Source organism: Pterocles gutturalis, unplaced genomic scaffold (assembly GCF_000699245.1).
Source record: "Pterocles gutturalis isolate BGI_N339 unplaced genomic scaffold, ASM69924v1 scaffold39114, whole genome shotgun sequence".
Taxonomy (NCBI): domain Eukaryota; kingdom Metazoa; phylum Chordata; class Aves; order Pterocliformes; family Pteroclidae; genus Pterocles; species Pterocles gutturalis.
The window spans coordinates 15608-41617 of record NW_010129646.1 but is presented as its reverse complement, the minus strand read 5'-3'; the positions used below and the strand labels follow the sequence as shown (position 1 = coordinate 41617).

The 26010-nt window shown below is 40.0% G+C and overlaps 1 protein-coding gene across 1 annotated transcript in view; it reads left to right on the top strand.

Moving 5' to 3' along the window:
- Positions 1-221: 221 nt before the first annotated feature.
- LOC104466534 (band 4.1-like protein 4B) overlaps positions 222-26010 on the top strand; it is a gene marked incomplete at both ends in the record, with an annotated part of 41026 nt that continues 15237 nt past the window's right edge. The window contains 11 exons of the mRNA XM_010079977.1: positions 222-239; positions 1829-1949; positions 2567-2654; positions 3210-3298; positions 3629-3698; positions 3871-4040; positions 4143-4252; positions 5509-5539; positions 6035-6068; positions 7146-7213; positions 24367-24552. Coding sequence (XP_010078279.1) covers positions 222-239; positions 1829-1949; positions 2567-2654; positions 3210-3298; positions 3629-3698; positions 3871-4040; positions 4143-4252; positions 5509-5539; positions 6035-6068; positions 7146-7213; positions 24367-24552 — 985 coding nt within the window. The remainder of the gene's footprint in view (positions 240-1828; positions 1950-2566; positions 2655-3209; positions 3299-3628; positions 3699-3870; positions 4041-4142; positions 4253-5508; positions 5540-6034; positions 6069-7145; positions 7214-24366; positions 24553-26010) is intronic.

Genomic DNA, 26010 nt, shown 5'->3' with positions numbered 1-26010 from the left:
AGCATCCTCTCATGGAGACCATGCTTCTTCCCCCTTTTCCTGCTGCCCTTCTACCCTGTGCGGGGAGCTGATGAGGGTCTTACTGGCTCTTACTCTCAAGACTTGTTTCTTAGAGGTCAAAATGTTGACCTTGTCTGTTTGCCTGAAAGTGAATAAATAGTGAGTGCAGCTATTGAGAAACAAGGGTGGTATTTTTCTTCTACCTAATACTTCTGCCCTAGCTTCTCTGTGTATCTTTTGTCCTACGCGCTCATGATTCTTCTCATCCTTACACATCATCTTTACAGCACAGTCAGCCTTCATTCCTTGCCTTCTCTCAGTTAACTAGTAGAGAAATCTCCCATGTTTTTCCTAGATGGTTGTCAACACATCAAACTTCAGTTTCTTACTTTTTTTTCCCCTGAAGTCCTCCTTGCTAATGTGTTTGTTGTGGCTCCTTCTTACGTACTGGAGACTGGACTGCCAGAATTCTCAGCAACATCTGTGTTAAATAAGCTTCCAACTTAGATGAAATAGCAACAAAGCTGAGATATCTCTGTTAAAGACAGATAAAGTACTGTAACCCACCATGAAGATTACTGTTGAAGATAAAACAATATGTGTGAGGCAGTAGTAAGAAATGAAGATCAGTGAACTCAATCTGTTTAATATCCTCAAAAAATGCAAAATTTTTGAGCAAAGCTCAAGTGCTCAAAACCACTTAGTAGGTGTATCAGTCAACAGATTGAATTTTGAATGTAACTTCTGTGTTCTAATGTATCCTGCTAGGTATTTTTGAGGACTGAGAGTGAATTAAATTTTTGCAACTGTTATGTGTAAAACTGCTCTGAAGCAGTAAAACTGTTTTCTCCAAGGGATTTCATTTCCCTCTATGCTTTTATTTTTAATTTTAGTAGTAATAGTAGTAGTGGTCAAGAAACGCCGACTGACAAAGCCCTAGTTGGAATCACATCAGATGTCAGATGACACGTGGTATTGCTGAACGGTGTGTTTGCCACTGATGTTTGTCTCACAGTCTCGAGTCAGTGACATTGCAGCCTCTTTGTATAGCTGAGAGGTTCCGGGAGCAAAGCATGTTACAGGCACAAGACAGTTAAGGGTGTCAGTCACTGAGGTGCTCAACTCTTGCATCTCCTGCTGAGCTCAGTAGAGTTTGCAAGTGTTGTGCTCCTGGAAAAGAAGATACCAGGCCCTGAGCAAATAAGTAGAAAGTGATACCTCAATGATGTTAATGCTTCAGCGTTTCTTTCCTTTAAAATTATTTAACCTGAATATTACACCACCATGGTGGTTTTAAAAAAAAAAAAAAAAAAAACCACAACTTTGTCAATGGTTTCTTTAGACTTGGTATTATCTTTGTACTTTGGCATGAACAGTAGTCTAACAAAGCATGCAATAGAATGGGAAGTGTTTTGGAATTAAAAGTATTACTTCATTGCAATGAGAAGAAGTTTCAAGGTAATCTCTTCTGAAACAGTAGTGTGCTGATTTTTGGTTTTAATGGAAACTTTATTTCCTTTAAATGCTTTAAAATCCAGAGAAGCAACTTTAGTTAAGCTGTTTTAGTTCTAACATTCTTGAATGTCAGAATTCTGCACCGTAACCTTACACTGCTCTTGCAAATGCATTTGTCTGACTTTTGCTGTAAAATCTGGTTTGAGCTTGTGGGGACTGGGGGATTAACTTATAATATTGGCACAAGTGCATTCTTCTGGAATATACTTAAAAACTTACAAAATATCATTGTCTTTGTGGAGATTATGGAATTAAATGTTTCTGGTCATCTGATGACCTTTATGTTTTTAACTGTTCAATTGATTGATTGCAGCTGAACTGGGAGAATGTGAGCACCCAGAGCACACACCAGAACTCGTGTCTGAATTCAGGTTTGCACCAAACCAGACTGAAGCAATGGAATTTGACATTTTTCAGAAATGGAAGGAGTGCAGGTAAGGTACCTGTGTGGGAGTGGTGTCTCTAGTGACAGGAGGTTTTCTTCTCTTCCAATGTCAAGTATGTCCACAGGAACCCCTTCAACAGATGTGAAACGGTGATTGTTTGTCATTTGCGAAGCACTGTAAATAGACTTTGAGCCCTTCCCTTCTCTAGAAATGGCAAGCGGTAATTTAGGGAAGTTTGGTGGGGTGAATTTTAATTTATTTAAATTTACGTTTTTTAGATTATTTCATGGTAGTTTAAGCAGTTAGATCTTTTTCCTGTTTATGTTGGAAATCCTTTCACACATCCACATGTAAAGTTTTGTGTTCATGGTAGTAGGGTAGTAGCAAGCTCTTTTTCCTGTCTTTTGTTAATAAATATGGTACATTTTGGTGATGCTGTCTTACCTGAACTTTAATCCTTATTGGCAATGTTAGACCTTTTTCAATTTTCATCCCTCTGATTTGTTTTCATTTGGAGGGAAGAGGGTAAAAACAGAAGCTAGACTTGAAATACCATTTAGTGTCGTTAAGATTGAGGACCCAAAGAGTATGGGAATGAATTTTAAAACATTTAAAATGGACAAAAATTTTGTTCCATAAAGTATAAATAAATTTTGTATTCTTAGGGGAAAGAGCCCGGCGCAGGCTGAATTGTGCTACTTGAACAAAGCTAAATGGCTAGAAATGTATGGTGTAGATATGCATGTAGTTAAGGTAAGATCCATATGATACTTGATTTTATTGATGTGGGGTCCCTGCCCTGGTGTGAGCCAGGCCCTCTGGGGCATCCTTGTTGTGGTGTAGGTTGCCCTGCAGGCTGTGGTCCCTCAGATTCCTCCCTCCTGCGGGGCTCCTCCCAAGAGTGCATCTCCAGCCATGTCCCCCACAGTGTCCCTTTCCATGTGGCTTTTCCCACATCCCTCAATTTTTTCCTTTTGTGTCACCTTCCCCTAGCAGCTACTGCTTGCTCTTAAACACATGTGAGCTGAGGTGTGGGCTTCTCTGGCTGCGGTGTTGGTGCGGGGCCACTTCCACGGGCATCAGAGCCATCTGGGACAGCACATGGCCTCCTCCCACATACGGCACCCTGCAGCCTCCTGCTGCCAAAACCTGCCAGTTTGCACCCAATACAGATGTGTGTTATTCTGCTCTGTAATGTTAAAAAATATGCAAAGCTTATTGTTTAGTTTAAAACCTATGGATTTTGACATACTGCTGTAGTAATACTCCTAATGGCATATTGATTATTGATTCTGTGCTTGCTTTCAGGGAAGAGATGGTTGTGAGTATGCTCTTGGACTGACACCAACTGGCATATTAATCTTTGAAGGAGCCAACAAAATAGGCTTATTCTTTTGGTAATCTGTTTTTGTGTTATATTTCTTTCTGTTAAAATGCTGAAATCTTTCTCCTTTACATAACTGGATCTTATATTTTGTAATGTAGATCGAAATTACAAGGTTAGAACATCAAGGTTAAATCTGAAGGTAAATTGACCTGGTTAGAAGTACCACTCTCAACTGTGAAATATTTGTCAAAAAATAGTCACATTTCCATGAAACCGTACTTTTTATTGCAACTCCTGAAGTGTTCCAGCATTACAAATTCCTCATACGTTTTGGGGGATGGTCCTAGATTACAAAATGCCATTTTTTTCCATTAATTTTCTCTTTGATTCTTGTGTTTAGGCCCAAAATCACAAAAATGGACTTTAAAAAGAGCAAGCTAACACTTGTGGTTGTAGAAGATGATGAACAGGTAACTTTCTTCCCTTACTTGGGCCTGATCCAACAAAGTGCAGTGTGTGCTCTGGCTGGTAAGAACACAAGGGATGCTCAGCACACTGTTGGCCCAGGCTGTATTTCTCCTACCAAGGATAGTAACTAATATCATGCATGCCAACTTCCAAAGCTTTTGTTTCTGCATTTAGGGCAGAGAGCAAGAGCACACATTTGTTTTCCGGTTAGACAGTGCCAAAACGTGCAAGCATTTGTGGAAGTGCGCCGTGGAGCACCATGCTTTCTTCAGATTGCGAGCTCCAGCAAATAGTAAATCTAGTAGATCTGACTTCATAAGGCTGGGATCACGCTTCAGATTCAGGTATTTAGTGAAGTAACAGCAATATATTTGTGTTTATACAAAGGAGCAAGTACAACACCCAGCAAAAGGCCGTAGTTAACTTGGTCTATTTCTGCATTTAAGTGGACGGACAGAGTATCAAGCAACACATGGGACAAGATTGCGCAGAACTAGTACATTTGAAAGAAGGCCCAGCAAGCGATATCCTTCTCGAAGGCATTCAACTTTTAAGGGTAAGCATTTGTACATGTGTTCACTGAACCTGTCATGCAGGTATCCTGTTAACTCGTATAAATGCCATATTACAACAGTAAAATCTGTATCATGGTATAAAAAGAAAAACATGTCAGACCACCTAAAAATTAGAGTATACATGGTTTTTTTTTTTCTCCATAGTCAGTCCATTATTCATGTCTACCATTTTTAATCTGTCTGTACTTAATTTTTCCATCCCCCATCTATGGAGAAGGAGTTACCTATGGTTTCTTTTGTTGCTGTGTTGAGGAGGAAAGAAAAGTTGCAACAAATTAAATGAGGGAAAACATGTAATATTTTCTTTGAAGAAGTACATTTGTTATGTAGAGTGGAACAGTGTCCAAAAGCATCACTGACTTGCTTATCTAGCCAGCCAGTTTTAGGGTTATTGAGCAGTCTCGTTTTGTTGTTGGTGTTTTCCTAACTGTAATGGCACAAAATTCACCTATCCTGGCTCTGACCTTAACTAGCTTTCTCTGGGAGTTGAGATGTGCTGAATTTGAATGGAATGACAAGGAATAGATTTCCCTTACGGTTTTCTTGTCCTTCAAAACTTAAGATGAGTTTTTTATCCTTGTAGAAAAACCTAGGAAGAAGCACTGCAAGCCAACCCCCTCTAAGTTCTCTGTTACTTGAGGCTGGAGATGTAGTTGCTCTATGGAGCAGGGTGAGCTGACATTCCCTTAGGACATCTTTGCACTCCTTTGCGTTCCTAGAATATGAACCTCAGTTCCATGAAAAGTCGTTGTGGTATTATGGGGACACTTTTGTTTCTCATGTACAATGGAGGGATAAGGGTAGCAAGCATGTATGCTTTCTAGAGGCTCTAAACACCTCCAATTCTGATTTCCAAGGAGCTCAATGGTATTGACCTGGAAGCTACAGCAAGGTGGGAAAAGTAGTTTTCTGGTTGTGCGGAACTCACTCTGCTAGAAGTCCTTCTTTTGTGACATTTGGGAATAATATTCATCTGCTCTCATCTTTGATGGGCTTTGACTCTTGCAGAAACAGAGGGAGGTTCGTGTCCACCTCCTCCTTCACGTACTCACACAGGAGTGCTAGAAAGCATAGGGCTGCACTTGTGATTGTGACACATTTGTGCAAGTATGTCTGTATGAGGATTCACTTAAGCTGCAGCGTAACATCCTAATCACAATAGCTGCAAAATGACTGATATTTCACATCTTAAGGCTTTTTCACCTGTCTTAAGGTTTTTTGTTTGTTTCTTTTTAAGCCAACAATCCTGTGAAAGCAGCACCACTGTGGTAAGTGACTGCACAAGTTCTCTCTACCTCAGTTGCTGTTGTCGGGCAAAAAGGATTCTGAAGACTATTTGTGCATCGGGATTTTTTGAAACAGATTTTCTGGTGTGGGATGAATTGCTTTGGGATCTCTCATTGTACAGCACCAGATTCTTTTTGGGGACTGCCTATGAGACTTTAAGTCCTTCCTTTTTTTTCTTCTTGTGTTTGAGATCAGACTAAAATAAAACATATTTCCTTTCTGTTCATTGCTGTTATGCTAACTTACCTAGCAATATTTATTCCTGTTTCATAAAGGTAAAAATAAGAAAAAAATTTTCACCCTTTTTTCTTGTACTCTAGTTGCTGGGGTGTATATCTTGAATAAAGTATTGATGTCCTCAAGAATATTAATTTTACTTCACTGTAATACTTTTCTGAAGAGTAGAAATCTGAACTATAGGAAGTTGCAACATAGGTGTATTGATTACATACAAACTGATTTTTTTTCTCCCTCAGTGCTAAAAATACTCCTGAAGTCCATAACTACCAGGTAAGAGCATAATAGTTGTTGGGAAGAATATTGTCATTTTCTTATTTAGTGGCAAATATGTTTGCTCTCTATAATTAGTTCAGCTCTTTTGCTCCCCTTTCCTTACTCTCAAGTGATATTCTCTGATGTGGTTCAGAAATAAACAGCGTCACATTGAGTGTTAAGGGGAAAGTGGAGGGACTCTTCTCTCTTTCTTCCCCTGTGTTCTTGGATGTTCTGCAAGCTGAATACACTCCATTTGCCACCCTTTCCCTTCCCTTTCCTTTCAGTGAAATCACAGGTTAAAACATCCGGGACTATGAATATGATGGACCCCAGGAGACTGCTCTGTGAGCAAGCTTTTGTCCAGAGCAGCCTCCCACATTGGACAATCTGTGACAACAAGTTCAAAGTTGCAATTGTCTCCCCCATCACAACACTCAAGGTGTTCATTGCTGGTCAAATGTTGTGTTTTTGGTTTGGGTTTTTTTTTTTTTGTGTGTAGGGGTTTTGTTTTGTTTTGTTTTAAAAACAAACTCATTCATACGCTTACGCTTCAGGGAAAACCTTACCTGGTTTTCGTCTGTGACGCTAGCCATCAGTGCTACTGAGAAAGCAAGCTGTGCTTTCATCCAGACTGACTGGGTGGCTGAGAACTTAGTCTTAACACTTGTTTTTATTAAAAGCCTCACTAGTGATTGTTTCACTGTTTCTGCTCAAGATCTCAGATGTGAGAGAGAAGTGCTGTCACCAAAGATAGGTGACCTTCTGAAGACTGCTATTATAATAGTAACCTTTCTCACTCTCCACCTTTGATTAAAGCTGACATTCTTTTGATGTGCTTTCCATAAGAAGCACTAGATGTGCCAGGTTGTCTCTCAAACAGAAAAGCAATTTTCTTTGCATTTTCCCATGAGTGTGTCCTAACAAGCACGCTCATCACATGTTTATGCTCAGTGGCATGGGAGAGAAGGTCTGAAACAGTGGGGTTTCTAGGGCTCACAGGGAGCATGTTGCTCATGGCCCCAGGAAAATTAGAAAGTTAATAGGGAGTTTTCATATTATTTCATTAACCAGGTTCAATGTTTTCACTTGCAGCCACAGTATCATCCTAATATACATCCTGCTCAGGCACACTGGCATCCACATACACCTCTGAATGTAAGGTAAGCAATCTACTTTGTGAAAAAGATGATTACTTCTTTCTTTATCTTAATCTGTTGGCATGAAGCTTTGGTGGACATATTGGGCAATTTTCTGCACATGAAGAGCAAACAGAAGTTAGAAATCTGTGATGTAGAGGCAGTATTAAATAACTTCTACTTAGATTTTGCTTTGTAATGTCCTAGTCTCCTTGATAAAATTTTTTGGGGGTTGCTTTTTAATTCAGAATCTGAAATACAACTTTAGTGTATTTCTGTATGGAGTATGTTGGATGGGAAGATGCTCAGTAGCTTCAATAGAAATAATTGCAATTAGATCAGTATTTAATCTCCTAAGACAAAGAAGAAACTAATTTTAGGGTAAAGTTAAGTTATGATTGAACAGATTCTTGTATTGCAGCACTTTCTCCATATCTTGCAAAAACTTATATGGAAAAATAACATGAACTTGGAACAATGTATTGGGCACTTTACAGATAATTAGTGAAGTTATAACCTGAGTTTTTGAGAACTGTTTCACAAAAATATTCCTGTATGTGCTTATAACTAGTAATGAGAGAAATTGCGTGAAACTAAATTTTGGAAGAAATTCAGTCCTAGGTTAGAACCAACTTGGTGGAATGCACAGTGTAGGCATGCACCTGCTGGTAGATACGTGTCTGCATATATACATGATAAAAATCAGCTGCTATTTTATCCTAATAAAAAGTAACCTTTTTAGGTTACTCCATTTTTTAGACAAATAATTACTGTCTTGACTGAAAAATACCTATTTATGTTACATTTTTATCTCTATATTCTTACGTCAGGATAGGTAGACTTTATTCTTAGTATAGTCAGGCTCTGGAGATGAGGCTGAGCTTAAAAAGGATGAAAAGGCAATTTGGTCCAAGTTTGAGTCTTGAGAATGCATGAAAAAGTCTAATATGTTATTAGAATTACTAGGCAGAGGAGCAGACATGCTCGTTGTCATCTCAAAATTCCTAGCATACAGTGGTAAAGCAGATACTAACTTTATGCTAGAAACAGAAGACTTTAAATTGGGTAATTAACTTTGCCTGTACTTCATGTTCAAGATTCTTCCTGGTTTTAGGGTTTACATGTCCATTTAATTGTGTGTGATTTAAAATGTACAATTTCACATTATTAAAGGGTGATTGCTGAGAGAGGTTAATGATTTTATAAATCATTTGAGGTTTTGTTTACATTTTTCTGTATATTTCTTCACTTATGATACTAGTCTGTAACGTTTTAAAGCCAAATAGTTCACCCTGGAGCAGAGCAATATTGAAATAAGCACAATATTGTATTGTAATGTGTGTAAAGAACCTCCCCCTTCAGCCCCTCCACTGCGTGGGCAAAGATTAAGGTCAGTGAAATATGAACAGTGGCTTTTTTTATAGCTAAGCTATAGCTTTTGTAAGGCTAAAAAACATGCTTAAAAGCTCACTCATGCAAGCTCAGTAGAAAAGGTGCTCAGAATTATTGTCCCAGTCAGGTAGAAGCATTGAAATGTGTGGTTAAAGTGGAAGCTTCAAGTTATTTGAACTTGGAGTCAAAGTGGGAGAGTGGGTAGCTTGATTTGAGAAAGCTTAGTCCATCTGACTGTGAACTTGAGAACAAATCGCAGATGCATGAAATTCTTTCTGCTGGGCATGCAAGTCTAGAACGGGCCAAGGGCTGAAATGAGACTACCTGTGCAATAGATATTATATATGGGGGTTTTTTGATGAATAATTTGTGAAATAATATGTGGAATTGTGTCTCAGTCTTCATAGTAAAGTCCTTTCATTGGAATTATTTGTTTGTAATTAACTGAATGTTCAGTCTTCTGAGAAAATTAATTCCAGTTAGCAGTTGTCATTATATAACTTTAGAGTATCTACCAAAAAGGTAAAATTTCTGACAGCATGAAAAGAATTACCAAAATAAAAAGTACATCTTCAGTTTGGTAATAAGTGAATATTAAATATTGTGGTTTCCTCCACAGTGTCCCATCCGTCCCCCCCACCACTCCCTCCAGTGATTCAGGAGACATTGTAGGAGAGCTTGAGTTTAATATCTCTAAGCAGCAATAAGTGATGAACAAACAAGGAAAAAACATTTTTCTTATTAGTATTTTTGGAAGTTTCACTACCTAGTCACAGAGAAATACCTGTACTAACTATAGGCTCTAGGTGTTCAGCTTAACAAAATGCAGCTATGTAATTTACAGGCTGCTTCACTGTAATTAACTGTAACAGCGCCGAACAAATGGCAATATTTACAGAAAAACACTTTTCATTCTTAATAGGATTGCCGCTCTTAATTTTTTAGACCTAAAGGATATATTTTCCTGAGCTCAGCTTTTTGCTTCATGTGGTTTATATTACTTGTTTGTTGTAGGCATTTAGTTTTCCTGTAGCCTCTTCCTCCCTCCCCGCCATCCCTTCTGGGATTCAGGAGAGTTGATGCATGACATTTGCCTGTAACACTTGAAAACAGAGATGGTTTTTAATGACTGAGCTCTGATTCAATGCCTTTTGAAATCAGCTAAAAGATTCCCAGTTGCTTCAGTGGCTTCTGCATCAGACCTGTAGGTCTGTCACCATTTCTTTCCCTTACTGATAGCTGTCGGCCACACCAAATGCATGCTTAGCACTTGCAGGATGTTACTGTGTAGCACTCATAAGTTTACTTCCATCTCTCACTAACCAATAACTGTGCAAATGGTACAGGCCACCCTATCATGATGACAGGCCATATTGGAAACCCCCCACAAGTGGAGAGGACAGCAATTTACGATATATCCAGGAACAGAACCAGAAGAATTTAGGAGGAGTCCAAAGTATGGTGTACCAAGATAAACTCATGACGACTCTCTGAAAAACAGTCATCTTCATTTCACCTGCCATCTTAGACGATCATTGCATTCCATGGTCCTTGTCTGTCTGCAGTATGTTCAAAGTATATTGTGCATAAAGTGTGTGTCTTTGTATGTACATCCATCCTTGTTTAGTGTTCATGGACATTCTTGGGAAAAGTATTTTCCAAATCTTTGTAAAAAATCTTGAAAAACCTTTTGTGAAAGCTGGTGAGAATTTTCAGTGCCCCAAGACCATAAATTTCTGGGGATTTACATTCTGCCGTACTTACGTGACCCCTCTGCCTGCTGTTGAAGATCAGCCATTTGTGCCTTAGTTATTTTTATTATCTTGTTTCTTTTGAGTCAAATTAATAGATGAAGTTTGAGAAACTTTGTTTTTTATTTGACATGCAAATAGGAGATTGGAGGGAGGAAAAACCAGAATTCACACTGGCAATCAAAATGGCTTGCGGACCACCAACAAAGGGATCCTACTGAGTTAGTCATGGGTGTCATTTGTTTTTAAGTTTTGTGTTCTGCAGCAAAAATACAGGTGCTTGCCTAACTTTGAAATTTTTTTAACACTACAAGAAGCTTTGAGTATGTGTATTCCTTTTTTGACATACTGATCATATTGATGGCATCCCCAAAAACCATATCTGCTGCTATAAAGGCAAGAATGTTAAAAATTAATCCTTGCTAAAAGGGTGCTGCTGTCGTCTTTTTTTTAATGTGATTATGGAAGTGAACTATACAATCACATAAAACTACCTACTGGTAACTTTTCTCTGAGTGGATTCAAAAACACAGCTCATGATTGGTAACTACAAGATGAGGACAATCCAGTGAAATAGCTCTATTTTTTTAAGTTAGACATTTGCAAAGTTGAATGTGTATTTTACAAACCTAGGTCTTCAAATAGGTTTGGCTGATATTTTGATCACTTGCTGATTTTTTTTTTATTTTTTTTTTTAATACTGGAAATCATAGTGCCATCTTCACTCATGCATTTGTTTTAATTAGGCCTTACATCTGTGGTCTCTCTGAAGTTCTTGCAATGAATGAATCTTAATTTGGGATATTTAAAAAATGAAGTAGTTTTAAACTTGATTTTGATAAATACACATTTATAAACAGCTATAACCATGAATTTTTTCAGAGCAAATTTGATAGTGTATAACTTTTTGTGAAATATATTTGTTTACAAATGCTATCTTTTAATATTTGTTTTGATCTTTCCTGTATGTGCTAAGTATAAATAAAAATGTTCAATCTTCTTATTCTGGTTATGATGCATTATTTATTTTTGAAAGTTTTTGGGGAAGGGTGGATAGATATGATGCACTTTATACTTGTACGTGTTTTGCCCTAGAATGCTATGCTGGATCAGTGTTTTCAGTGCGGTCTGTAGAAGAGGGAAAGCAATAAAGCAGTTGTGCAGTAAGATGTGAAAATCACAGAGGCTAACTTCAGTTTCCCCAGGCTAGTCTTCCTCTGTTTCAGCATCATTTTGAGGGGAAAGAAAGAAAGAGAAACTTTGTTGGGCCATTGGAACAAGAGCCTAGTTTATCTGCTGCTCTGAATGCCCTCTGGAGGAGGTTTGTTTTTTTTAATACTCACGTTAAAGTGGAGCGTTGTTGCTTCAAGATTCACACACCCACATTCATAATACAGTATTGTTCTTGTCGTATAACTTCATTGGCTTCTGTGTGGTTTGTTGTCAGTGTTCCTCCTCATCATCTGTTGTCTGTGGTTTGGTTTATTGCTGAAGGTGCACTGAATGAGGGATCTTCCTGACAGATCGCAAGAAAAGACAGCACAAGGCCTAACCAGTCCTTAAGTGTTCAAATGCCTCGTGCAGGAGGTCTGCACATGGCTGAAGAACAGAACTGTGGGATGTGTGGATTCTGCAGTTTTTGTGTGTCACCTCAAGGGAAGTGCTTGTGATGCTGCTTCTCTGGAGAAGGAGCTCACGCACTCTGCACTCCCCTTTCACTTTTTCATCCCACATCCTCCTTGCTGTCTGCAGAAATCTGTACCAGAAAAGTCACCGAGCAATCAGATAGGTAAGAAGAGATCAATTTCTCTGTCCTTCCTTGCTCTAGTCTTGGCTTCTTGTAGCAAATGGGCTGGGATGTGGCTGGGAAGAGAGAGCATTTCTGCCTGTTTCCTCTCTGACCTCTGGCATTGCTCTGCCTGACCTGTGCAGCTTACATCACCTGAACGAAGGTGGATGTGGGTAGTATCCGTCTGAACAGGGTAGTACAAATAAATTGCTTTAAATTTAAAAGCACATTGGATTTTTTTCTTAAAATTGGCGCAATCGTTACTTACAAAGTGTTGGTTTTAACAATTTACTAGTACAGGCCATGTGATGTTAGGAATGCAGTTTTGTGTTTGGAGCAACACAAAACACTGGAGGTGAAAACCAAATTACATGGGGAGAGAGGAGAAAGGTGGAAAATGCTTGGTTAACTTACCTGTTAAATGTAGTAGCACCTTTTGTTTAAAAATAAAATATTGGGAAAGGTCTGGCAATATAAATCTATGCTACATCCGAGATTCATGCTGCTACAGGAAGCCACTGGTATTTTATAGATGCCCAAACTCAATACAGGGACTTGATAGCCCTGGTATATGAGTGTTTGTACATTGTGTTGAATTATTTTAAGTAGGAGTCCCTCATGAGGAAATGCTACACAATTTTTACCAAAGAGCATGTTATACGACCATTCTAGCTACAGAGAAATCAACACATTTTGAATGTGTTCTAAATATACAGGGAAGTTATTTAAAAAGAAAAGCCTTGCAAACTGCCTGAAGAAAGTACCACCTTCTGAATCCAAATGAAGTGTGTTCTCAGGGGTACATGTTGAACTCTGTGTGCAAACTTTCCCCATCCCATTCTGAAGTCTGTTCATTGTGCAAGTCTAAAATCTTTTTACAAGTCAAGCATATGCTTAGAAACTCTTCTGTTAATCTCATTACAGGTGATAAACACTATCCTCACATCAATTTCGGGGAGGCAAGGGGTGGTATGTGTGAGTACAGTGATAGGCATATGAGAAATTACACTGATCTCAGGTCCTGTGTGTAATTGGCTGCTTCCACACACTGCAGAATTGCTTGATAACATCTTGGCTGAGGGTATGTTCTGATCATCTCTCTGCATACCTTCTTCCTGCGTTTAATAAAGCTGGAAACCAGTTCTTCCCCAGTAGAGCTCAGCCCTGGCTTTCCTCTCTGTGTATTCTGATTTTCTGCGAGGTTACTTTTGCCCTGTAGTAATTCTGTAATCCTGCATCCTGTCCCCCAGGAACTGGTGGAGGAATCGAAAAGCTGGCGATACCACATCTGTATCTTGGGCTGAAATATATTGCTCTTCAGCCCCAGCCAGGCCCTGGCATGCAAACTAATGACTAATATTGAATATTGAAATATGATACTGTAATACAATACTGAAATTGTTGGAGCTTCTGGTATATTGTTTTAGTGTGGTCTTTTTCTTTAAACTTTCGTTTTCAGCTGTATATCTCTAGCTGATGTGAGTCACCGGCAAAGTGAACAAAGGGATCGGGTTTTGTAATGCATTTCCAAAGCTGGCAGTCAGGGGTTTGCACACTTAAGGAAAAGAATGGACAAGTCCTTCCAGATCCTTTTATCAGTGAACCTATGTGCAAATTGACTGAAAGGAGGATTGCTTCCTCATGTTGTGGATGGCAACAAAGCGTATATTATGGCCCTGTGATGTAAAATGTCATTTTTCCTTCCTTCTGGATGAATGTTGCAGAACACGTCTCTTCAGCCTGCAAAAGAAAGGGTGTTAGAGCTTGCAAGTAGTTTTGAAAATGGAATTTCATCTGTTGGCAAGGAATGAGCTGGGGAATGTCTAAGATGGGGGAAAAATTAGTGTATCGTTGCTTCTCAGGCATCAAAGTTGGCTAGGTAGAGACCTCTGAGGGGGAGGAGGAAGACCATTCAGCACCACAATCGTCTGTGCTCAGAGCAGGTTTTCCACAAGTCGTTCTGGTTTATGTATCAAACAGGCAGGCTACTACTACCTAGCTTGAAGGAGAGAAGTTTCAACACACATCCATCTAACTTGACACACCAGGTTGCTGGAAAGACTGTTGATGATGAGTGGTTTTCCTCTTACCCTACAAAGGAGAACCAAGGAAAGCAAGGCTGTAGGGCATCACTGTCATTGCAGCATTGCTGCATAATGGCAGCCAAAGAGACTGTTTGAGCCGGAGCTGCTACAGACCAGCTGGCATTAACATACATAAAATAGGAACTGTGTTTGTTGAAATTGATCTCAGACTGTGTATGTTGTGCTTTGAAAAGGGACTGATCCACCAGGACACTAGCTTCTTTTGTTAGGTCTATGCTAACCAAGAATCTCCTTTGAGAGCCAGCTTGAACTAACGCTCGGCTGGTTGAGCCTCTGCACCCTAACCAAACTTGTGCTACAGTGTGAGGATTGAGTTTTCACACCATTTCAGAATAAATACTTTTTCCTAGTTTACATTCAAGCTACAAATGCTTGGGAAAACAGTGCTGTTAAGCATGCTCCCAAGTTTTAGTGTTGAGGGACCTGCAGGAAAATCAGTCCTCCTTCCTCAGCAGGCAGCAGACACATAGAAATATCTAGCTTTTGAACAAAACCAATGCTAGTTGAAGTAAATAAGAAAACACATCACATAAAGAGACAGACCACACCTTTCTCTCTGTCCCTTGCATTGCAAGAGTACATTGTGAAGCAGTGTGTGATAATGATGACGACCTTGTTCAGCTTAACTTGTTTTCCATGTACTTTTGTACCATGAAGTGACTGGCCAAATAGGCTTCCTTTCTGAGTCTATGTGCTGTTGCTCTTGTTGCCATTGCGTCACTAAAAAACAGATTAAAATTTTATTCAGTTGGAGTTCCTCCCTTGGTATGAGTCACTTCCAGTAATAAAGCTTCTACAGACTATATGCTGCTCTCAGCTACTTACTAATGATTATTTCATGACTATCCTTTAAAGCAAAACAATTTATTTTCAAACAGTTTGTTTTGCAAGCAGTACTCCGAATTTAGTTGTAAAGTCCACAAATCAAGCCTCTCTGTGGACTGTCCACTGCACGTGTTAGTAGACCACTACAGAAAATGCAGGCATGTCTAATAACTTGCATATTGCTTTTAATTTCAGTATGTAATAACCTTCAATTTTGAACTGGAGAAAAAGATCATGTTTATAAAAATTCAGTATCTCCCATCCAGTTTTCCTAAAACTGGGGATTTTTTTTTTTTTTTTTTTTTTTTAATTCAGATAGAGTCTTGGTAGACTTGGCACAGAGGGAAGATTGGTGGATATGGGAAGTTCCACCAGCCTGATATCTTAGACCTAACGTTGCTTCTTTGTTTTGTGTTTCTGGAATAATGGCTTTCTCTTGACTCTGTGGGACCACTCTTTTTGATTTGGGGGTGTCTTATCTTCTGTGATCTGTTGTGTGTATCCTTTCAGAAGAAATCTAGTTCATTTTCTCTCTGGAAGAAGAAGCATTCGTGATGACTGCCTTAGTCATCATACCTTCCGAGAACTGAAGAATCTTCCAATTTAAAAATAAGATTGACATTGAGCTAAAGCTATTGGGGAACCAGTGAAGATGCCTCTAGGGTTCTGTTTTCATATTGCTACCACAATTACATTTAAGCTTTTGGTTGTTTTGTGTACTTTCTATCTTCTAAGTTTGTAACGTGCTTGTCTTTTCTTTTTCCTTTTCTTTGTGGTAGTAAGACCTGCAGCTTTAAACTGTCAAACAGCAAAACCTGCAGTTCATCACATCAAAGACAAAGACGTATTGAATTAGGCAAGAAGAGATGTTTCAAATAGGAACAGTTTGCAAAATCTGTAGTTCCTGGCTTAGCAATGTCATATGTTGAAAGATTATAAAAAACAGGCTGGTTTTTTTAAATGAGGCAGTAAAAAATATCTTTTACTTCCTGCATCCTGAAGAAAAGAAAAGGAAAAAAGTAGACACACCTAATTAGTAGTAGGATGTACTGGTCTAATCCAATTTAAGCTCCAGATCAGAAGCTAATTATTTATAATTTTCTTTTCCCCACTAAACCCATAACAGTCTGTACTGGAACTATAATTGCAGTGGTTTACTTGCTATTACAAGTTTCTGCAATTTTGAAAACCTTAGAGAAGTAGAAATACAGAACTTTACTACATCTCTAGTGCTCTCTAAATTGTGTAAGGAAGTAGCAGTGAACTCAGTAGCTAAAGAGATGACAAAGTATCTGTCTTCCTTTTTGTCTCCAGGGGCCAAGCCCTTGACTTGTGAGGCCTTGTTGGCAGGCAGCAGGGCCAGCATCGTGGTTTCCCCCAGATGGGTCTTTCTCATCAGTAGGAGTGTAGGAGTCAGGCTGGAAGGAAGAGCTCAGGAGAAAAAACAGGCCCAGGAATCAAAAAGTTCAAGTAGAGGGTTTAGGGAAAGCAGAGTTTTACAGAGGAACATGCAACGGGATAAAGAGGAAAAGGAAAAGCAATCTAGTCTGTGGGAATGGAGAAGAGAAATGAAAGAGGCAAGGGAGCTTTGGACTCCAGCGTCTGTTCCTTCAGCACCTGGAGCTCACTGAATCAATAAGCAAGGCTGATTTGAAACAAGGCTTCAAGGAAGTTGAGTGTAAAACTGGATGCTGCTTCTGTATCGAAGTTTTGAGCCCAGGAGGGCTCTATTTGTTATCCTTCATTTTCAGATTCTACTGTTGTATTTAATGTGTCTCTCTCATTCTTAATTTCTGACTTTTAAAAATGTCTGAAAAGCGCTTTTAAGATAAAAGGAATAGTTTCTTGCTGTAACTCAGATGAGTTGTCCAAGTGCTGCAGTGAGAACAGTGACAGGCTGCAAGTTTGTAAACAAGAAAGTCCCTGCTATGCCGAGTGATTGATTTTGTGTTACTTTTACCTGTTAATGCTGTCTTCTGAGCAACTAGGTGAAAAATTCTGTCCTGCATTGGTAAGAGTTTTTACTTGCTGCACATGGTACCTCTTCAGTGGTTTTACTGGTAACATGTTTAAAGGGCAAAAATCTATAGCCTAAAGTGAAGCCACTTGTATGGCAGTGGTATCAGGTATGTTCACGCTGAACTCTAAAGTTACGGCAAATTACTGAAAATTCAGAAGACCACATATTTCTTTGTAGGGCATTAGCAGCATTCAGAATTTGAATTATTTAGAAGAATTTAAATTCTACATTTTGATTAATTTATTTTAAAACTTTTTATTTTTTCTAAGGAACTTCAGTTGTTTAAGGACACAGACAGAAAGAAGATTTCTTAAGATGGAAGCATATTGTTAAGGGAAGCCAAATCCAGTGGATTGGCTTTAAGGCCAAAGTGATTTCACTTTCCTAATCTGATAGATGTGAAGTTGCTGTAGTTCCTGGTTTCTGAGAGCAGCCTGTAGAGATGCTGAGCATGTATTCCAGAGATGTAAATACACATAGAGCACACGTTCAGCCAGCCATGCAGAGCAAAAGAGGTGGAGAGCAGTGCCTTTACCAGCACCCACAAACAGCTGCACACAAACATGGGGCAGCACAGAAAGCTCAATCCTGTCTGCCTACTGCCCCACAGAAAATAGGACTACAGTTAAGAAAATGGCCTAGACTACAGTGACTGGGGCTTGACCGGCCAAGCACACTGACCAGCAGCTTGCTTACATATGACTGGTCCGTTTTCTCCCCTGTCCTCTCCATTTTCTCATGCTTGTTCTTCCCTGATGCACATGGATTCTCCTGTTCCCTTATCTCCTCTTGGTTACCCCTGCTTTTTCTCCATATTGCTTGCAGTTCTGCAAAGTCCATACTCAAATTTCCCAAGGCTACCTCAGTAGTTTGGACCTTATGTGGTATTACTGATAAGGCTTCCTAAGCAATGCTGGCCTTACAAGGTTGTTCTCACCCAAAAGTCCCTGATTCGCCCCTTCAGTGCTCTGTGAAGTCTGTCCATTTCTCAGTTAGTTCTCCCATATCCACCTGTGAAATCTGGCAGTCCCTCAAGATATGCTCTCTCACACTTGTTAGCTGCTTATGCTTTCAGCTGTTATGTCCAGCAACAACTTCTGTCACATCCTGTGGTTTCTCATGTTCTCCTCTGTTAGCTGAGCCTTGGGTCTGTGCCTGCTTCTCTGTCTATGTGCCTTGGCAGGTATGTGGTACTGAGGAAGGGAGAGCGAGACAGGGAGGTGCTCAGCTTGGAGGACCTGAGTTGCTTCATGGATTAAGTGGTGGAAGAGGCCATAGCATGGTTAGCAACCCAAGATCGGCTGCAGGCTGTCTTGGAGGCCTAAGTTCCTTGCTTGATTTGCTCCTATTGTAACCTGAGTTAGCTTGCTTGAATTAGCCACCTCGAGTAGTTTTATTTCCCAAGGACAGGCCAGCCAAAAGGAAAGGGGAAGGCAGCGCTGACTTGGGGAGGTTTTCATCTGTCTTAGAAAATTTTGTGTCTCCTTTTTAGAGTTTTTCTCATCTGCAAGGACATCTGGGACAATGAATATTTTTGACAGGTGATTAAATATCATTAGCTATGGTTATCATTAATTAAAACCATTTGTAAATGAAGAAAAGCAAGTTTAGTTGTCCAGTGGGCATATTTTACATGGCAGTTCTGCAAGGCAGTATTTTTTTTAATGATCTTTATGTAGATAAGGTGAAATCTGTGAGGACAATGGCTTTGTCAAGTCGAGATTTGTTTCTTGGTATTTTATTAGAACATGCTTTGCTGCAGGCTCTGTTCTTCTTGTGGAGATTTCCAGATTACTCCCGCTTCAAAACTTAGTTCAGCATCTTGTAATGCAGGAAGCTGCATATACTTTTATCTTCTATAGGAGTTTTCCCCGCTCCCAGCACCATTTCTGAACAACCACTTCCTCATCATCATTTTTTCTTTTCTTCCAAGGTTGGTTTCTCTGTCTGGGAGACGGCTGCTGGCTGTGCACTCTGCTTTCTGAGGTTTCCCTAGGAATGGATGAGGGCTGCTGATCAAGGAGAGAAATCTGCAACAAATCTTCCCAGGCCTTCCTTAAAGGATGCAAATAGGCCCGCTCTCCTGTCTTCTGGTGGTATCAGGGCAGAGCATGGAAGTGTAACAGTGCTGTCAGTTTTAGTTATACTTCTCACAGTTTAGGAAGCTAGTTCTGGCCAGCAAAGATATCTTGGTTACATCATGCAGGAAAAAAAAAAAAACAGCATAGGTTTGGTTTTAGTGATCCCAATCCTCCTTTACTTAGGAACACTTACTGCTTTTATGTGTCCCAGTCCTTGGCTGCAAAAATGAAGTGTCATCCTCTCTGTAAGCAGTCCTCATGCCATGCTCTGCGTTCCCTTCTGGTATAATGCTGGGTCCTCTCAAAGTGCTTTGCTTCAACTCAATGGTTCTGGCCATTCATTGATACTCGCGCAGAACACCACCTTCTTCCTGTCACTTGGTTTCTTCTTCATTCTTCTCCACAGGGAAATTTTCAGATAATGCAATATTCCTACGCTCTCTGTGCCATTTTACATGCTCTAGCAACATAAGGGGTGTTTGAGATTCTAAACAAGATTAAAGCAAGTTTGGTTAAAAATTAATTTGGGTTTGTTTGGGGTTTTTTAACTTCTTTTGAAGCATGGGCAGGGAATAAACCTGAAGTATTTTTTTTTTCCTAAAGGGAGAGACTAAGCTCAAAAAATGAATGATTGGCTTGACATAGCTGTTAAGTCTCATCCCCTCAACTGCCCTGCTGAAGCTTCACAAGTATGGGCTGCTTTTGTTAGACTTCAGAGAGTCTCTCCTCCATGCATACACATTAATACACATACATCTTAACATACACTGACTGCTATTTGGGAGCACATTTAAAGCCAATTTCAGTGTTGGAGAAGGTATTGTTACAATATGGTGATGGGTGAAATATCTTCTGTTAGGGAGTGAAGTGTTTGGGGGAGCAGTGTGGATTTGAGCTGCTGAAAGCTGCACAAGTCACTGTCAGGCTTGCTTGGAGCTGTGGATGGGGGAGGACTGAGAGGGATTGTGGAGATGTTTGTGTAAAGTTTGAGGATTTTTAAGTATTAGAAAATTGCAGTAGTTTGGTGCAGAAGAGGTGTTCAAAGCAAGGTGCAGCAAGGGTTGTGGTTATCTTGAAGGTTATTAAAAAAATATCCCAACCAGACCTAGAAGCCTGGGATTTTTTTAAATTGCTGCTTAGCTATAGCAGGGACAGTCTAAACAAAATGCAGAGTCATCCAAGAGGCATGATAGTTTGAGCCTGATTTCTGCTATTGCCCACCAGCCTCTTTAAGGAGGGGAGAGAAGAGAAGATAGCCCCCTTCCATTTGCTCTCCACGTGTAACTTCAGACAGGTGGGAGATGCTTACAAGAGCATGGAAGAAAGGGACAGGGTGCAGGAGTAAGCCTGCTCTGGGACACAAGTGAAAGATGTTTATGCACATCTGCATGGTTATGTTCTAGAGGAGAGTGAGGATGGCAGCTGGGATGATGGCATAGAAAGGCGATTACTTTTTAAAAAAATCTTGTGTCTCTCACAGGTTACACTGAAAATGGGAAGTCCTCTCACACCAGGCCTGTCATGGATAAAAGTCCTGAACGGGTTATGATCTAAGCACATGAGAAAGTTTAGGATGCAGCTCAGGAGGAATGGTAGAATATTTGTACTGTTAGGTAGGAGTAACCTGCTTCACAGCTGAGGCTGTGGGAGATGGAAAGCTGGCCAGTGTAGGAAAGGATCTGGTGTTCTTGAGAATCAGAAGTTGAACATGAGTGAACAACCCCAGGCTATTAGGGAAAAGCAAGTGTCATGTTCCAGTGTATAAACAGGATTAGATCCCGTAGGACATGGGAAGCAACCCTTCCTCTTTGTGAAACATTTGCAAGGCCTCAGCTGGAACAGGGTGCCCAGTTCTGAGCACCACATGTCGATGGCAGAGCAGGGGGCAGCTGGGTGGACAGGTATGGCCAGATATGTCAGAACTGCAGGAAACGTGTGACGTGTGAGGGTCAACAGAAGAATTCAGAGCTTTTCAGACTCTGGAAATGTGAAGAACCATTTTCAAAAACACAGGTTTCTGTAGCAAGAAATAACCTGTTTGCTGTGACTGTGATGGATGGGAGAGGAAATAGCATGCTTCAGCTGCAGGAAAGGAGACAGAATAAACAAAGAAAGGAAGTGTAGGCATGGTGAGACACTGAAATCGACTGCACAGGGAGGTCATGGAGTCTCTGCTAGTGAAGGGGTTGAAGATTCAGTTCAACTGACCAGTTGGGGTAGCATAGGCCTGCTTAGTTCGGTTTTCAAGGGAGAGGTGGATAATTCAGTCTTTCAAATACCTTTCTGTTCCCCTTTTTTCTATGATCTCCTAACACTGTTGCATGTGTGAGTTGTACATTAGAGGTGTTGTTTGGTAAGGCAGCAGGTGGCTGGAGCACATGAAATGTAAGAATGTCAACTGAAAATAGCTTTTAAAGCAAAGGGTGAGGAGTATAAAATTGGTATAGAGGGCTAGTAATGTAAATTAGAAATGAAAAATGGAAAAAGTAATCAGAAGATACATGTTATTTGCCCCATTCCACAGTGTGCTGCCTTTTTGGTCAGAAGAAAGTATGTGAGTTTAAGGCTAAAGCAAATACTAAGTGTCTTGTGAACTTTGAGTGCCTTTTTTGAAGGTTCAGCCTCTGGTAACTGAATCCTCAGGATTGCTTTGCCTGAGGGAGGGACAGTAAAGGAAGAAATGCTTTCTTCCGTTAAAGAATAGCCTGTAGAGCACAACAACAGGAGTGGTTGTATAGAAATCAGCTGGAGCTTGTTGAGAAAACTACCCAGGTAAATAACAGAGGAAAAGTATGAAACCTTCAGGACAGCCAATTGACTATTACAAGGTAAAACATAGGTGTCATACTGGCATATGAGGAGGCCCAAAAGACAAGAGAAAGGATGAAAACTGATACCTGTCCATATATGCACATAGTCTGAGAGCATTACGTGATGCCTGAGGAGCAAGTGTGAAAATGGGAAGGGCTTAGGATATAGTCAGAAATTTGGTTCATTGAAAGTATTGTTTTATTTGCATCAGTGTTGTTGGGAAGGATGGATGAGCACATTATCTGTTCATGTAAGCCAGATACAAGCAAGCAATAGAAAGAAAAGTTAAAGTCAACAAGATGCTTTGATGGGAAAATCTCAAGTCTCTGGATTTAAGCTGGAACATAGGAGGTTCCACTTGAATATGAGAAAAAACTTCTTTACAGTGAGGGTGACAGAGCACTGGAACAGGCTGCCCAGAGAGGTTGTGGAGTCTCCTTCTCTGGAGACATTCAAAGCCCGCCTGGATGCGTTCTTGTGTGATCTGATCTAGAGGTGTTCCTGCTCCGGCAGGGGGATTGGACTAGATGATCTTTCGAGGTCTCTTCCCATCTCTAACATTCTGTGATTCTGTGATTGTGTCTTGAAAAAAAAATTGTATCGTAGACTGAAAAAAGGGATGTGCTGAGGCTCCAGCCCAAAACTGATCTTATTTCCAATAAGGGTTTTAGCTGTGTGAATAAAACCAGCTATCCTCTCAGTCAAAAAATGTCACTTTAAGGCGCTTGAAGGGAGAATGCAGGACAGCTGTTACAATTAGTGTGTAATCTGATTAGCCTGTACCATTTTCCCCCAGTAGGTACTTGCTTGATTTGATTATAACAGTGAAGATATAGTGCAGTTTCAAAAGACAGACCAGATAATCTTGGATTATCTGAGCTCAATAAAACTGTCCCCTGTGGATCAGACCTCTATTTGTATTGTTTTTTTAAGGCCAATAAGGCATCAGAAGTGCCTTTACTGGCAGTTGTAGCTACATGCCAGGAACCTGCCAAGATGGATGTACACAACATTCCCCTCCCCACCTCCTGCTTTCAAAAAGTAACCATCATAGAAGTGTTATTAAGTTACTCCCCAGTGAGAAACCCTATGTTGTCAGAAGTTATTACTAGGAAGACAGTGGTTATTAATGATGTACCAAGTTGCAGGCTTCAGCGTACCTTTGGAAATGATACAGATGTGTTTATTTGCAGATGACTGGTTAATTTTGCTTTGAATCAGTAAGCAATCTGCAGAAAATATATGTAGCAAGTAGCTAGGTATAATTTATTCATTATTCCTTTAGTTAGTCTGTTTGTCTTTATTCCATATTGTCAGTTTTTTACCTGCTGTTAGTAATAAAAGCAAACAGAAAACCCATGCAGCTGAAGATGTAATTTCTTTAGCATTTTTCAAATGGGCAGGGGATTAATCTTTTCTTGGAATGAGTTGATTTACTGTAACTGCTGTCTAATGCAATACTATAAGTTAAAATCTTATAAAAATTTTAAGTACTCCTTTGAGACAAGGAGTCATTTGCAGTATCTATGTAGAGTTATCTCAGTCGTTTTTGGTTGCTGGTATGGAGAGAAAATATAATTTGTAGAAATTCATCGTCATTTCAGACAATAAACTGAAACAACGTCAGTTAAAACAATTGAAGAAAATCAACAGTGTCATTTGACACCTCTGATTTAGAGATAAATTAAAATTTCAACATGCCCCATTTTTCCATATATTGTAGACTGACAACAGTTAATGTCCTAACTAAACATATGCAAAAAAAAAAAAAAAAAAAAATCCAGTTAGTTTACCAGCACAGGTATGATTCCATTTTAACCAAATGCTATTTTGTGTGTTGTTACCTGTAAAACTTTTTACTTCCAGTGGGATCTTTCTCCATTTTTTCCCAAGTCACAAATTTTTCGTACAGTTATTTTGCACTGTAAATTTGGAGACCTGAACTTTCTCAGGAACATAATGTTACTGTGGGACTGTTCCTTGGTCTGATCTTCTGACAATTTCACTTTTAAGGAGTTATTGTTTGCTGCCTGGCCACTTTCCTATCTTAGGTGAAGTTGGAAATTCCTTCAGGACAAATTTTGATATTTTTGAGCATCATATTCCATAAGTCAGCCAGAATTTGACTCAGTTTAAGAGTCTAGCAGACAGTCTATAGTGTGGAAAATCAAAAATAATTCTGATATTGAAGTCAAGCCAAACAAGCAGAGGCATCCTTTTTCCTCACCTTATGAGTCTCCTGTTAACAGAAAACTGTAAAGATTTGGGATATACCTTGTTAAAAAAAATTATTTACAAATAAGCTATGCCTTTTTTCCCCACATAAGTTTGTACTCTGTCTCTCCAAAAGTACAGTTTGTCATACTGTTTACCACTCTAATTTGAACTGAATTTATTTTGTAGCTATCCCTTGAACAACAGTGACCTGCATCAGTTCAACATTGAGGAGAATGGTGGAGCACCATATACCACAAAAATGCCTGCAAGGCACCACCACCACCACCGTCATCACCATCACCACGCGAATTATGGTGCCCTTGCTCCTGACAGCAAAGACATTGTTTCTGGAGTTCCAAACCCAAACAGTAAGTTCACTGCAGTGAATGCCATTTCAGTAATTGTGCCGCTTTCAGATCTGTCTCTGGCAAGGAGGCAAAGGAAAGGAAAACAACACACATTTCAGTTTTTCTTCTTGTAGAATATATTTCCTGTTATTATTTGCTAGCTTTGTAGTATGTGGAAATGAGACAAGATTTGCAATTTCCTGTCTTTGCTACGGGGTTGTGGGATTTGGTGTCAGATTTGTGTTCCATAGCTGAACAAATACCCAATTAGTCACAGATACTGAGTCTCTGGACACTTGGCACAGGCTATTTTTTCATTGCTGCTATTTATTTGTATAGTTTCACAAACCTATCCTCATCTGCCCTTGTCTGATCTGCCCAGCTGGCCTTCAGCCCTCATTGTTTGGATCTGACTCTTGCTTTCATGTCTGGGCACAAACAGAAGAAGTTTTGGAGCACTGGACAAACAGCATCTTGCTCTTAGCTTGGGTAATGGGAGCAATTCCTGCTCAGCCTTACCTACCACAACTGGAGTATGCTTGCTTGTTTGGTGGAGAAATTCTTGGCTTGTAGGAAGCAAAGAGGAGTGAAGACTATCTGTTCCTGATGCAGCATTGGGGAGTTTGGGTGCAAGTCTCTGCTGCTGAACGTGTACAAGCTTTTTTAAGGGTACCTAGCGTGAACAAATGTTTGTAGGTTTACCCAGGAAATGGAAGAGAAACATCCTTGCTATTGAGCAATCCTACTTCCTGCTCTCCAAATTGATAATCTCTGTGCTCTGCAGTGTGCTGAATGCTGAAGCTGTATAAAATTTCAGAAGATGGGCAAAACAAGATATGTTCTTTTCGTTATTTTCCATGTCTCAAGAGGATGATAAGTTCTTCCTTTGCTCAGCTTTTGCCTTTGTAATTGTAAATCACCCTGAGATAGGCATTCATTGTGGAAACTTTCAGCCTGGGCAGTTAATCTGACAACTTTCAAATTCCTGAAAGCAGGGTCGGTGGTAGGGTGACCTTCACTGTAGGCTGTCCCACCTCAGCAGTAATGCACAGGCATCGAACTGCCCAGGCACTTTAATCAGACTTTGTTTCAGAAACCCAGAAACATTTTGTATAATTTGCTTTCCCAAGGAGAGGGAGATAACAGTTTTTAGGAGGGAAGCTCAAGAAATAAAATGCAAGACATTGTAAACATTTAAGGGAGGAATCCTAAGCAGCAATGCAAATTGCTTGCTGGGACTTTCAATGAAGCTACTCCTTTAAGAGCAACCTCCAGGAGATGTGCTGTGCTTCTCTGTCTTTCATTGATTTTACACTCCAGGCTGGCGTCCCTTTGTGCTGCGAAGCGCGTGGGGCTGGCATGGTGCACCACCAGCACGGCTTCGCCCCGCCTGGTGCTGCCGTGGGGGTTGGGGTGGGCCAGCAGGCACTCCTGCGCCACTGACAGGGTATCCACACCTCGGCCATGGTCTGCAGCGACTGGC